Genomic DNA, 14,504 nt, shown 5'->3' with positions numbered 1-14,504 from the left:
TTAAACGCAATGACCATAAACGAGGGTGGCTTAAAAACTTTCCGAGTTAACACAAGAAGATATATATATACATATAATAATATTGAAATACAAAAACCACAAGAAATTCCAATAACATTAATCTTTTTATTTTTCTATGTTCACATTGAGGAATTCAAATTATCCGATCGATCCGAATTTTGAATACATTTTCACTTTAGGCTTGACTAACAAAAAGAAAGAAAAAAAAAACTTAAGCGAAATAGTATTTAGCTTTGTACAATTTTAGCTTACGTAAATTAATGAAATGCAAACATAAATAGATTTCACTGTAGTAAAACTAAAGTTAGAAATTACACTTAGACATAGCTCAATCGATTAATCGATCGGTCAATCGACAATGACTACATAGTTGGAGGCGGCTTTTGAGGGATGCATTTTGGTCGGAACTGGCTGGGTGTAGCTAAAATTTGTGCTGGACTTATTGTTGTCAAGCGCACTGCCAATGATCATCTCGAGAGCACCTTTGATTTGGAGCAGCTGGCAGGTGAGCTGCACCTCCGATTTCATCGTCCGTTCGAGTCGCTCCAAGGCGTCGATCATGGGTTTGTTGTAGGCGTAGGCAGTTTTCTCAAATACATCCAACACAGCGTTTGCAGCATTCAAAAGCGGACGCATAAACCGCACCTCGCCGAGATGTTTGCAAAGGAAGTTGATAAACCTGATTATAGTTATATCTTTGCGATCCGTTAACGCAGCTTGCAGCGCACCTCGATGTTGCAGCTCCGTAATGACGGCCACAATGATCTCCGGGTGTTTACTAACATTTATCGGTGTGCAGACACAGTCGAGGGCCTTCTTATAGTTATATTTGCGCAGATGCTTATCGAATTTCTGCAGTTTGACACCTCTTCTTCTTTCAGATACCACTTGATCGACTGAAACACGCGACGGCGGACGTGCCTTCTGCATACGTTGCATACGTGCTTTGAAGTGACTGACCCTGATCTGTTTCAGGTGACTCGGTTTGCTTTCGACAATCATGCGCTTAATGGAGACAAGACCATCGACCATGCCGGCAACAACAGCCTGATCCTTGGCAGCAACGCCCAGGCTGACAACTGCATTTGGATAGGACAGAGTGTGGACAGTTTTGTAGGTGCTCACATCGTAGATCTTCACATGACGATCCAAACCGCCAGACAGTAGGCGTCGGCCATCGGAGCCGAGGCCCAGACAGGTGATTGTCTTGTGGTGCTGCGACATGGTCGTTAGCAGGCGACTGCCGCTAATCAAGTCCCAAACACGCACGTGTGTGCCACCGGCCGTGATGAATATCGAGCCATTAGGCAGAAACAGCATCGACTCCACTGGACAGCCATGATCCAGAGTCTTGGTTATGGTCTTCTCGGCGCGTGTGTCGTACAGATTGATTTTTCCATCGTAGCCGCCCGAGATGAACATATGAGATGCCTGCGGGTGCATTGCACCGGCTCGTATATAGTCGCTGTGTGCATCTTCGTATGTCTGCACCACTTTCTCGTTCGTCACATCCCAGAGCCGGACAGATTTGTCGTCCGCGAAGCTTGCCAGCTGGAGCTTGTCGGCGGTGAAGAAGGCGCGATGTACGGGCGCCTTGTGGCCCTTAAATAACCGCAATATGTTACGACTAGTCGTGTCGAAGATTTTAACGTGTCCTTCTTCGTCGCCGGCGGCCAGTAACCTACCATCCTGACGGAAATTGGCGCCGTAAGCGGTTTTTTGGAAACGTGACAGGTTCTTGACCACAAGCTTGGTCACCAGATTGTAGATTTGCACACGCACCGAACAGGTCAGCACAAAGTTACTCGGTTCACTGGGACTGAAGTCAATATAGTCTATCGTTGTATGCTCCTTCAGCAGTTCGGGTTTCTGTTCGAGGAAGTGTCTTATGTTTACTTTGATTATAGCTACAATAACGACAATACTTACCGCTAATCGATTCCAATAAATTGTATCGGGTGTGACCACCTGCGCCTTCTGTTGAAATCGTCGTATATTAAGTGGCTGGAAGTTAGTCATGTTTATTTTAATGTCTTCTTAGTTAATTAGCGTCAACGCGCGCGCACGTGGAAGGCAACAACATGTTGGGCATGCAAATTCCGATAATCTTATATCGATAATGATCATGGTCTGTAAAATGGTCACATTGTAATTTCATACGATCGCCAGCCGTTAAAAATACTGAATTTAAGTATTGTTTTCCCGGGTTTTAATACCTTAACTGAGATCGGTGAAGAAGGTACGTGACTTACGTGTAATCGATGTATTCGTGTCGCGAGGCATCGATACTATCAGAGCAACAACGATATTAATAACAACAATAAGCAGCGAAGCATATTTATTTACAAAACTACATATTTGTTTAACGTGTTCGGCTGGCGCTTTATGCGAATTGATGCCAAATACAGCACAACAACAAAAACAGAAGCAGCAGCAACAACGATAATAGCAAAAATGACAAGAATTATGCGTGATTGAATAAAAGTGTTGAACGCCGCAATGCTGATTCGTTAAAAACAAACAACAACAACAACAACAGCTGCAGTAGTAGCAGTGTCCAGCAAATAGATTCAATTTTAATTGAAATTTATTTATCAACGCCGAGGCTAAGGCCGTCGTTTCGAATGTGAACGATACATACATATACTGCCAAAGAAATGTCATAGTGAAGCTTCCAGTTAGTGCCGCAATTTCCCCTCTGATAGAATCTTTTAATTAACTCAACTCAAAGATGGGCTCGTGTCTGAATTGATGGACAAGAGGCGAAGCAGAAAAAACAAATAGAACGCATGAAATGTGGTAAATTTAAAACCATAAATATATAGATATTAATTGACAGCAATAAATGTGCCCAATACAATTGAATCGACGGAGGCAAGCGATCAATCGTCGACAGCAGCTGAAGAGGAACGGAACGGATCGTAGATCGAAACGCAAAAATGGAAGACGAAATGAATTTGGACTTGAACAATGAGAAGAAAGTGCTGTGCGAGAAGATCATCAGGGACATAAACGCTGTATTTCTCAAGGATGCCGATTTGTAAGCTAATTCAAAATGGAATTCACACTATATATATTTAATTGCAATCATGCAACCATTATATCCCTTCCAGAACCTCATTTGAGATCATACCCAAGGAAACGAACTGCAACAAGTCGCCCGTGGTGCACGTGGATCATAACTTGGGCTTGGAATCGTGGTGCGCTCAGCATGTGTATGATCATGCGCATCGCATCCTCATCGCCCATCGCAAGCAAACGATGCAACAACAACTGCGCGCACTGCAGCAGCAACAGCAGAGCGATTCGCTGGCCAAGTATTTGAATGTGGCCCTATTGATCAATCCAGATGTGACTACCTTTTGGCACATCCGCCGCCAGCTGGTGCAAAAGAATCGCCTAAGCATCAACAAGGAGCTGCAATTCTCAGCGCTTGTGCTGTCCATCAAGCCAAAGTCAAATGAGGCCTTTGCCTATCGGCGGTGGCTCTACTCTTTCCAAAGTGAGTTGCATCTCGCTTCTTCTTCTTCTTTACGTAAGGCACTTCGATATATATACATATATTGTTTTCTTTCAGGCGCCGATGCCATCGACTGGCCACATGAGATTAGCATTTGCGAACGTGCCGCCGATCGCTGTGCGAGCAATTATCATGCCTGGTCGCATCGTCAGTGGGTGCTGCAGAATGCCCCGCCCTGTTTGCTGCAGTCGGAGCTGATGCGAACGGAAAAGTTCATACGCAAGCATATAACCGACTACAGCAGCTATCATTATCGCCAGCTGCTGCTCAGTCGGGCGTACGAGCAGTGCTTCTACATGCCAGACGAATCGCAGCCACCGTGGAGCAGCTTGCGTGAGCTACTCGAACATTATGGGCTGGCAGTGGCAGCCCCAGCCAATGCTGATTGCGATGCAGCTGCAGAAGCATTGCTGCAGCTGTTGTTGCCTAATCTGAATCGCAACGGAGTCAGCGCTCAGCGACTTCGCTCCTTTCTCTATTGCTGCAATGTGGCTGCCAGCGATATGCGTTTGTGTGCCGAGCAGCGGCAGTTGTATGGAGTGCACGATTGCTTTGAGCTGCATCGACGCGCCTCGCTCAAGTTCATTGTGGAGCAGTGTCTACGCCTGCTGGCGGGCCTTGCCAACGGTCCCGGCTTTTATATGGCCCCCAACAGCGTGAGCCAAACGAACGAGCTGCGCAAATTTGATTGTGAATCGCATCCATTTCTCGCCGCAGTGCGTCGTGTCGAATTCCAATTGGGCGACAAGCACAAGCGTTGGTGTAAAATTCATCTCAATTTCCCCAATCAGGACTAACTGTAGATTCTGATTCAATTGTTCAATTGTTATTTGTCAAAATGTGCCGTATATGCAATGCACTCATGGAGGCTGTTTCGTTCTCTCAGCCAGAATCGAAAACAATTATGTAAACATTTATATAACATATATAGAAAAAAAAAAAATATATATATATATTTATATAGCTTATGTATAGAGACAAAGTAGTGCTCGTTATGTAGCGTCTACGAATGTGGACCACCTGAACCCTACCCTCCCTCAATAGAATATCTTGTCTACTTGTTAAGGGTCAGCTCAAAGCGAAACATTTATTAAATATCTGTATTCCAAACTGAACAACGTTTGCAATTTGTTAGATTTACCTATCGTATATATATTATTTTAAATGCATGCCAAACAAATACTATATCCAAATCTTTTTGTGCATGCAATAAAATAATTATGCTGCATTTCAAACTAAACTAACAAAGTTCAAGAATATACTCTCTCTTAGTTATATATCATTTATATACAAATATATATGTATATGTATATATATATGTATGAACTCAATGCTCTATTTAGATGTAATGCAAGCGTGTAATTTACACCAAATTTAATTTTGTAGTGCACAGTTGTTAGCCAATTTGCAATTAGTTTTAAATAAATGAAACCAAACATTTCTCAAAATAAAAGTGTTTCAATTAAGCTGAGCTCATTTTGGACTAAGAGGCGTGCTCTGAAGTCGCTTTTAAAAAAAAGTTGATTTGTTTATTTCTCCTTTTTTTGTAAATTTCATATTAATCAATTCTCTTCTATTTTTTATCTTTACCAACGAAAGAAAATAATACGTATTTTGTCATTAGCTCAACATTTAAATATTAAAAAAAAAAATAAAATAAAAAGAAGGAAATATATAAGCAGTACAAAAATAAATTTAATACATTTATAAAAAAATAAAAAAATAAAAATAAAATAAAACTGAAAAATAAATTAATAAAATCAAATTAAATTAATAATCATAACTGGAATGTCCAACTAAAAATACATACAATTTAATAATTTATTTATTTTTTAATGTTATTAAGCAAACAAAAAATGTACAAAATTTTATGTATATTTGCAGTAAAAATAATAATAAAATACAAAAAATTGTTTAATAAATATAAATAAATAAAAGAATAAAACATAGTCATAAAATAAAATACAAAAAATTGTTTAATAAATATAAATAAATAAAAGAATAAAACATAGTCATAAAACATATCAATAATTATATAATAATCTAATGATTAAATAAAATGCTATAAACGTAACAATAAATAATAGAAAATATTAATATGAAATACTAATGATTAATTTTCGATTCATATAATATAATATATAAAAGTATATATTATATTCTCAAATTAAACTTGATCTCTAGGTCATTTGGATTTGATTGGGGTAAAACCAAGAGTTGGGTCGAAATTTATATTTTTAACGGCCAAAAAGGTTTGTCAATGGCAATATCCTACTTAGCTGATTGGGTTTAAGCCATTAAGTATGTATGTATGTATGTTAAGGTTGGGATTTGTTAAAACGTGAATAAATGCTTGAATTGTACTATAAATAATTGGACTTGCATATCCTGATGCTGTAATAATGACTGTACTTAGCCCTGATAAGTTTCTTGATTTTAAGTGGAATCTAATTTGTTTGTTATTTTGGTCTGAAGCCGCAAGCACGCAGCTGCTTAACTTAGCCACAGGCTATTGAAGGACATGCAGAGGAGGGTTTGGCGATAGAGGGGGCGTGGGCGGTGGTGTTGGAGGCAGATGCTGGCAATGGGGGTTCGCATTTACATGGGCATGGCATTAACATCAATCAGTGCGCATGTCAGCTGCTAGCAAGGGCCATTTTCAACAATGGCGAGATGACAGCAGCCGCAGCAGCAGCAGCAGCAGCAACAGCAGAAGCAGCAGCAGAAGCAGAAGCAGAAGCAGCAGCAGTAGGTTTTGGCTTTGGCTTTTGGTTCAGTGCGCTATTAGAGGAGTTTGCGTGTGGCTGAGTGAGAGAGAGCCTTGTCAACAGCAAAGCAAAGCCAAAAACAGTGCCAACCGAGACAGACATAGCCAAAACGGGAACGGCCCTTCGATTAGGCACCTAAATAGTGTTCATTTTTCTTCTGTGCGTGCGGGTGTGTGTGTGCTTGTTTGTTTGTATTTATGCTATAAACAAATTAACAAGGTAAGCGTCTTGACCAGTGCAACAGTGTTTAAGCCTAATACAAATCAAAAACCAAAATCAAAATTCAAAGTCCCAGACAAAGACAACGGCAAAACAAATAAACATTGGACGCGAGCTTTTTATACGCATACATACATATGTACACATGCACAGCAATTTACGCATCTTATATGCTTACATATGAATGTGTGGGTGTGTATGTGTGTCCACCTATACATTTGTGTGTAAATATGCAGAGCAATGCGGACAGCGCTGTCTTGTCTGTCTCTCCCTCTATCTGTGTGTGTGTGTGCGCGCATGTTTTTGCATTTCTTAAATGTTACATTTTCTATTTTGCATTGCATATTTATGAACAGTCGCCGCCTTTCCGGTTAACGGGCAAGGCGTTGTGATGGGATGGGCGTGTAAATCGTTTAATTACACTTCAGCTGTAGCCTTGAAGGCTGCTCCATGTCCCCGAAGGTCGTCAATATTTAAATTGTGCTTGACAGCAGAAGCACCAGCTAAAATTAATGCATATTAATAGTGTTGTCAAATCATTCGACTTCTTAACTTTGATGCAATAACGGTACATATACTAGTATGCACAGCTTAACGCTCACACATGCATACATACATATATACACAAATACATGAACATACATAGTTAAACACACACGTAAGCCGAACTAAGCACACACAAGCTCGGCTATTCAGCTTTTTGCGTTCTGTCTGTTCCCGTGTGTGCATGTGTGCGTGTGAGTGTATCGAGTGGACACACCTGATGATTTGCGTGTATGTGCATGGCATTGGTCCACATGTAGCACAAATACCAAAAATACGTTCATATGCACATAAATAGCTGAATAATCTTGAACATTTTTCATTTGCTTCTAGACTCTTCAATACTAATCTGTATCTATGTATTTGTATCATCTCAACAGGCAAAAATATCGATAAATACACAGTAAATAGTGCATATCAAACGACAGCAGTTGAAGTAGCTTTTGCAATAACAGTTTGACAACGACTGTGCTGCTGCTGTTGGCAGCGAGCAGCGGACAATGAACTCGACAATGCAAAGCGCCCACTAATTCACAAACAAACACTAACACTCTCACACTCACTCTGGTGCTCTCGCACTCACACTCATACTCTTTTCGTATATATGCATTTGCATAACGGTTCGCAAAGTCAACAACGGCAGCAATGGCCACTGCGATGCTGCGTTTGAGCGCAAGGACAACGAAACATTTGACAATTGCGAATCAAGTGAGCTAAGAGCTAATTACTTACATTCCATATATTTACTTGAGGAAAATAACAAGTAAAAACATGTCCGCTCTACGGTTTCCGTTTCCGTTTCCGGCATGCACAGCAAACAACAAGCAGCAACAACAGCCAGAAGAGGACAAACTCAACAGTTGCCGCATCTTGCGTTTGTCGTAGTTTCGTGAACTGACACACACACACACATACACATAGTCCAATATTCATATACACACACAAAACAAATTTGCATTAAAGTTGTAAAGAGCACGAAAATTTTGCCTAAAGGGGAAGCAATTGAAAATTCAAAATGGGCAGTTTGCCGAATTTGCATGAGCTGGAGGAGGCGGAGCGAAAGAGGGAGAAACGTCGAGAATACGAATTGTTGTTGGAGCAGCGTGCAAGGGACACGAGTCGTGAGTGCGAACGCTTATCGGTATTTGCACAGCAGCGTAAGGTAAGTGCGATACATGATCGATCGTCAAGCTATCGATATATGGAAATCAATTGCCAATTGGATTACCTTCACGACAGTACACTTGTCCAATTGGATTAATGTTAATTGATTGGCCGGGCCTTGGCCATGATCATGAATTATATGCGATTTTTGATATTTTCCTTTTCAGCAATCCTCGTACAATGCTTATATTATGTCTGGCCTGGGCATTGGCGGCATCAGCGGCGGCGGCGGTTCGCTAAGTCTTGCCACAACGGCCAATGGCTATGGTAACGGACACATAGAGCTGGCTAATGGTATAACAAGTCCTACAGCTGCTGCAGCTGGAACAGCGACTACAGAGACAACAACATCAGCCGTAGAGACAACAACAACATCAGCAACATCAACAACTGCAACAGCAGCATCAGCAACAACAACAACAACAACAGCAACAGGAACAACGCTGAGCGGTTTTGCCATGCTGGGCTTGGCTAGCAGCCTGATGAACAGCAAGAAATATCCGCATTCCTATCATCAGCACATGCATCCGCACCAGCATTCGCACCCGCATCCCCACCCGCATCCGCATCCACATCCGCATCATCAGCATCGACATTCGCTGACCACGCGGCATCGCGTGCTGCGCACTCGGACACGCAGCTCGGGCGGTCCACAGAATGTGTGGGACGAGCAGCTAATGGAGGTGAGTGGGTGGCACTCTGGGTTTAGCTCCTTGGCTGGCTAACTGATTGACTGTGCAGCCTGCATACAGCGCATAGCAGAATCCCGGCTCCGGCGCTCGGGCAGGCACTTGTCATTTATTTATAGTCTTTGCAAATTGTGCTTCTGGCTCTTTGCCTTCACTTCACAGCATCAGCTTCGATTTGGCTCAGGCGGCTGCCTGGCAACGGGGTCAAATGTCAGGGCAGTGGAGAGCTGGATTTACGCCTCCACGAGCACAAATAAGTAATTAAACGCAAACAAAGACGCACGACACTGGCCACTGCGCATATCCCGGGCACAGACTTTAATTTGAATCAGCAAACGACCTTCGACTAACCCATACCCCGCCTCCTGCGCCCTACTCCTGCAATTCGTTTGAAAATCCAGTTCAGCTTGTTGCTCGCGGCCACAAACGGGCAAAAGTCAAGTGTCAAAAGCAAAATCTGTCGATTGCAATCGCCTCGCCTGTCAATGCGTCTCATTCGCTGCAGCCCTGCAGTGCAAGTTACTGTGATGGACTAGCTGATACCCTTTGATGTTTGTCAACTAATGATTCGCTTAGATTTACCTCAGTCTGTGGAGCCTGTATTTATATCCCGTATCCACTGCAAATGCAATATGGACTTTGTAAGGGGTATCTAATAGTCGTATACAGGGCATTTAAGTCAACTTTGGGGTGCACATAATTGAAAATTAAGGGTTAAGTAAGGGTATCTGTCTACTCGATCGCATTGAACATATAGAATAATGGGTATTTATTAGTCGGATACAGCCTATTTATCTTTATATACATATGTGCATAAGAATGTGCTCAGCTCTAATGGCAATGCTGATTAGTGGGTATCTTCCAGCCGGGCACTCTACCCATACCCATACATATACATACATCCATATACATATATTTATAGCTCTCTCTCTCTCCCTCTCTCTCTTTCTGCATTGACAGCACTTGACTGCCTATTCACCGTCACCGATCTCGACGCGTTCGCATCGCATCAATCCCGTCTCCTCGTACCAGGTGCAGGCAGCATTGGCGGCATCGCGACGTCGCGAATCGATCAACAGCTCGATTGGGGCCACCTCGATACGCCGCCTGATCACGCTGAACAATCGCAACTGCCGTCACAAGGTGCCCGCCCATGTGCGCCAGAGGGTGTGGCGGCAGTTCACCTGCCTGAGCATCGCCCACGGCCTGATGAGCGCCGTCCTGCTGCCGGTGATGGCCTTGCAGGGCTCCAGCGCCGTCTGGCACCATCGCGAGCAGTGGCTGCCCATCGGGCCGAACATTGGCTCCCTGCTGCTGGGCGCACTCTTCCTGGTCGCCGCCTGCATGAGTGTGCCGGGCATACGGCTAATCCGGAGATTCGGCTATACCCCGCTGCTGGCCGGGAACTGCTTGGCCGTGACCTTGTTCCTGCTGTCGCACCTGTATGCCTCCATCTATACGCTGCTGCCGGCATACTTGCTGCTGGGCTTCATGCTGAGCGCCGCCAACAGCTGCAAGGCGGCACTGATTGTCCACTATGGCGGCAAGCTGAGCTGCTCCCACGAGCAGGAGTGCGCGTCGGATGCGCTGCTGGAGGAGCACAAGATGTTCTGCAATCGGGATCAGAAGGTGCGCCGCCTGGCCCGCTGGCTGCGTGCTGCCCAGGATCTCGGCCTGATCCTGGGCGCCCTGATGGCCTCACTGCTGCTCGCCTGCAATGCGAACGACTGGAGCTGCTCCTCGGGCAGCGCCGAGCCAGCCGGCAACGGCAGCCTGCTGCCCGCCACCAATTGGCCACAGCCGGAGGACTTCTACAATCGGAACGAGCATGGCGAACGCATCTGTGGAGCCGACATGTGCCCGCTGCAGCTGGACCCCAGCTGGTTCGCGGCCAATGACACGGGCGCCATCTATGCCGGCTTCATTGAGAGCGGCTCCCGTGCTGGTGGCCAGTCGCTGCTCTGGCTCTACGTGGTGCTCTCGCTGCTGGCGCTGCTGCTGTCCCTGCTCCAGGGACGTCAGGTTCTGGTGGCCGCCAACAGGCCAGAGCGTTCGCTCAAGGATGTCACGGACACGCTGCTCTTTGCCGGACCGTTGGCCTACTTCGTGGGCACCGAACAGGGCTACATGCTGGGCGACTTTCTGCGCGCCTTTGTCTCCTGCTCCCTGGGAATCAACATGATACCGGGCGCCCTCATTGGCATGGGCATAATGCAGCTGATCGTCTCCTGCACGCTCAGCATGCTGCTCCGGCACACCAAGCGCATCGTGGTCATATGTGAGTAGCAATTGATGTGTGTGTGTGTGTTTGTGTACACAGCATGTTTAAGGCTGATCCTAATGATGCTTCAACTCAATCCTACAGTGGCTGGCTTCTTCTTTCATTCGTGCTTGCTGCTGGCGCTGTCCAGCTGGAAGCCGTCGAGCGACGATAGCGCCCTCTTCTATGTGATAGCCGCCTCGTGGGGCGCCTGCAATGGCATGTGGGAGACGCTGCTCCTCTCGCTGGTCACGCTCAATCATGTCCAGCACGATCATGTGACGGATGTGACGGCACCGCTGCAATCGATGCGTTTCCTCGGCCTGGCCATCACGTTTGCGGCGCACGGCTTCCTCTGCGAATCGGTGAAGATCATTGCGCTCGTCGTCCTGCTGGTGATCAGTGTGCCGCCCTATGCGATGCTCGAGATACGCCTGGAGGCGCAGCGGAAGGCGACGCTGATCAGCTTATGACGCAGCTACTTCAGCTAGTCCCGGAGCCGGGGCACTGTGGCACGCACGCACACCATGTAACCAGCATCGGAAGCGGCGTATCGCAGGCTGACTGACTGACTGATCGATACCGTCGATCAGCAGCTATAATGCCCCATCCAGAACGGAGCAAAGACATATTCGAGTTCGCTCAATCCAAACAGTATTCAGATTAGACACAGATAGAGTGGGAGCTGGAGAGAGAAGAGACAAGGAGGGGAGGTGGAGAGCTAGAGAAGCAGAGATAGAGAGAGAGAGAGGGAAAGTTTAGCAAATTTTGAACTCAGTCGCACTCTTAGTCCAAGTCCATACACTGTCTATATATCAATATATACACCTACATATACATATATATATATATACCCTATACACACACACACATATATATAATCTAATTGAAACATATACCAGTGCCAACAATGTTGTTCCAAATCTTTACCACGAAATTTGGACTAAGTAAGCCACGCGGTCCAGGGCCTAACGTATCGTAGTTGATCTATTTAGCATATTAGAAGCGTTCTTCTCTGTCTGTTTCCCATGGATAATACTTAGGCTTAGCTTCAAGAATGGTAATGGATATTTTTAAGTGACTATTTTGTGCCATACATACATACATATACATATATATTAACTGTATTCCTCGATGTATGTAAAACTACGCCTAAATCTAATCTAAAGCATGTTTCTTAACGAACGAAAAACCAAACTAGAATGAATCTAGAAATCATGTTCTGCATTTCGTTTTCGATTAGGGTTAATTTAATATGATTATAAAACTTCAGACAAACTTAGCTTTGTTCAGTTATTCCATAAAAGAGAAATAGATACAATTGAAGTTAGATCAGATTGTTTGAACTCAATTTACAAAATGTTTGCTCTTTACATTTTCAACAAGTTTTATTTTGCTTCTTTCAATGAAATCGAAAACGAATCATGGAACAGATTCGCAACTATTATTAGCTCTGAATTGCTGTGAACTGGATAGAAAATTTGTTAGCCTCTAGAATGTATTTGGATGTTTGAATCGTGTTGTCTCCATAATGTTCTTCTCGATGTACTTAAAAGATATATGTATAAATATAGCAATAGATATATACGATTGTCTATGTGGGATGAGATGTCGTCCAATCGGTCAATTGTCGAGGCGAGCCGAGAAGAGAAAGAAAAAGAAAGAGAGAGATAGAAAGAGAGAGAGATAGAAAGGGAGAGAGAGTTGGATGCTGAGCGAACTTTCCATTTATTACCATCTGTTTACCAAAACTATCCAATAAATAAACGAAAAGTATAAAACAAGTTATATAATATATGTACAATCGCTAGGATAGCACAGGTGAAATCCTAAGATCTAAGAACAATGTTAACATTTTATGCAGAAACAAAAGAGAAAAACAAAACTTTTTAGAAAACCAAAATGGAAAAATTATATAAATAAATAGATTTTTGTAATTGAGACTTTATATGGACAGCTAACGGATCAGGAATGTTTGTGGTTAAAGTATTCAAGATTGAACTCTATAGAATTTGATTCTTTTTTTTCTAGGCAACACCTAGATAATATACACAAGTTAAAGTAAATGAGAAAAAAATACACAGTGATAAATAAATTGAAAAGAACACTAATTAAACTAGAGTTAACCAAAGAATACCTTTAAAAAAATATATTTAAAAAATATCTAAAAATCAAATTTAAAAAAAAGGGAAAAAATGTTAAGCACATGCCAAATGTATAAGTTTAAACAATTTATGAATAAATAATGTGACAACTTATTTAAATGTGTACAAAAACAATAAAGAGTTTATCCACATTGATCTGCGCTCTAATTGGCTCTTCAATCGAACAGTGGGAGAGAAAAGTATAAGTCCGAATGATTTTATCTAGTCCATTTTAGAAAACAAAATAATAAATTCAAAATCTTAAACGTTTCATAAATAAAAAAATATATATATATTTTAATTACTAAATATATTCCATTGGGGTTTTTTTTGTACTATTTATTATTTTTATTTTTATTTATTTTTATTTTTTTGTTAACTTATATTTTGTTAGATTTGTTTTAAGTCTAACTTTGAATGGTATAATATATTAACTAGTTTTTGTAATATTTATTTATTTAACATAAAATCCCATTGGCCAGCTCTATTTGCCACAGGCTATAGCCATAGCAGGTCAACCGATTCGACGTGTTAACATATTTACGGCTGGCAGTGCGGCGCAACCACCAGAGGTCAACAAAAAGAGCTTAACTTGTTTACTTACAACGCCATTCATGACGTCGAAGCTTTTACTAAAGCTCAAACCAGTCAAACACCGAGAGACCGAACGAGGAAGAAGCAACAAATTATTGAGAGCGAAAGAGAGAGAGAGAGAGAGCGTGCAAGAGCGTGTACTTTCTGACAGTTAGTTTAATGCTTAGCTTCGTTTAGCCTCTCTTGCACTTTCCCACCCCCATTTTGTAATGCACACAATAAGCAACAAGTGCGAGCGAGCGAGTGAGTGAATTGGCGGCGAATATTTCAATTAAACATAGAATGCAAGCAATAACAGAGTGCGAGTGTGTGTGTGTGTGCATATGCGTGTGTTTGCTTTTCGTGTATTAGACATATATAAGCTTTTGCAGGGCTTTATCAATTCAACGGCGGGAATTTTGGCACAGTTGCTCGGTCAAATCGAAGTAGATCGGTAGCCTCAACGGTTTACAGTAACAACAACAACAACAACAGCTAAACAATGATGCCAATAAAAGCAGCTGTAAGCCCTGAGCAGGTGGATTCCAAGTTAAAGGAACTGTTGCAGTGGTTCGAAAACACCTCAACATTACCCGAAAAAAT

The 14,504-nt window shown here is 42.9% G+C and overlaps 4 protein-coding genes across 4 annotated transcripts in view; 3 read left to right on the top strand and 1 right to left on the bottom strand.

The window, feature by feature from the left end:
• Nucleotides 1-110: 110 nt before the first annotated feature.
• On the bottom strand, nt 111-2,139 carry LOC115564355 (U3 small nucleolar RNA-associated protein 15 homolog). Its single transcript, XM_030388577.2, has 2 exons — nt 1,951-2,139; nt 111-1,890 (listed from the first exon to the last, which is right to left on the bottom strand). Exons 1-2 carry the CDS (start codon nt 2,038-2,040, stop codon nt 370-372), a joined length of 1,611 nt encoding a protein of 536 aa, XP_030244437.1. The 5' UTR covers nt 2,041-2,139; the 3' UTR covers nt 111-369.
• A 152-nt stretch (nt 2,140-2,291) lies between these two features.
• On the top strand, nt 2,292-4,994 carry temp (protein prenyltransferase alpha subunit repeat-containing protein tempura). The gene is made up of 3 exons (XM_030388584.2): nt 2,292-3,061; nt 3,135-3,523; nt 3,599-4,994. Exons 1-3 carry the CDS (start codon nt 2,961-2,963, stop codon nt 4,336-4,338), a joined length of 1,230 nt encoding a protein of 409 aa, XP_030244444.1. The 5' UTR covers nt 2,292-2,960; the 3' UTR covers nt 4,339-4,994.
• A 2,439-nt stretch (nt 4,995-7,433) lies between these two features.
• Nucleotides 7,434-11,862, top strand: LOC115564364 (UNC93-like protein). The gene is made up of 4 exons (XM_089263453.1): nt 7,434-8,233; nt 8,403-8,918; nt 9,885-11,202; nt 11,290-11,862. Exons 1-4 carry the CDS (start codon nt 8,087-8,089, stop codon nt 11,655-11,657), a joined length of 2,349 nt encoding a protein of 782 aa, XP_089119579.1. The 5' UTR covers nt 7,434-8,086; the 3' UTR covers nt 11,658-11,862.
• Nucleotides 11,863-14,321: 2,459 nt separating this feature from the next.
• LOC115564360 (alpha-tocopherol transfer protein) overlaps nt 14,322-14,504 on the top strand; it is a 2,779-nt gene continuing 2,596 nt past the window's right edge. Inside the window, exon 1 of the mRNA XM_030388588.2 lies at nt 14,322-14,504. This exon is cut by the window's right edge and continues 2 nt beyond it. Coding sequence (XP_030244448.1) covers nt 14,404-14,504 — 101 coding nt within the window. The 5' untranslated portion in view covers nt 14,322-14,403.

This window comes from Drosophila navojoa, chromosome X, assembly GCF_054131105.1.
Source record: "Drosophila navojoa isolate 15081-1374.11 chromosome X, UAZ_NAV_1.0, whole genome shotgun sequence".
NCBI lineage: Eukaryota > Metazoa > Arthropoda > Insecta > Diptera > Drosophilidae > Drosophila > Drosophila navojoa.
This window is presented reverse-complemented; position numbering and strand designations above follow the sequence as displayed.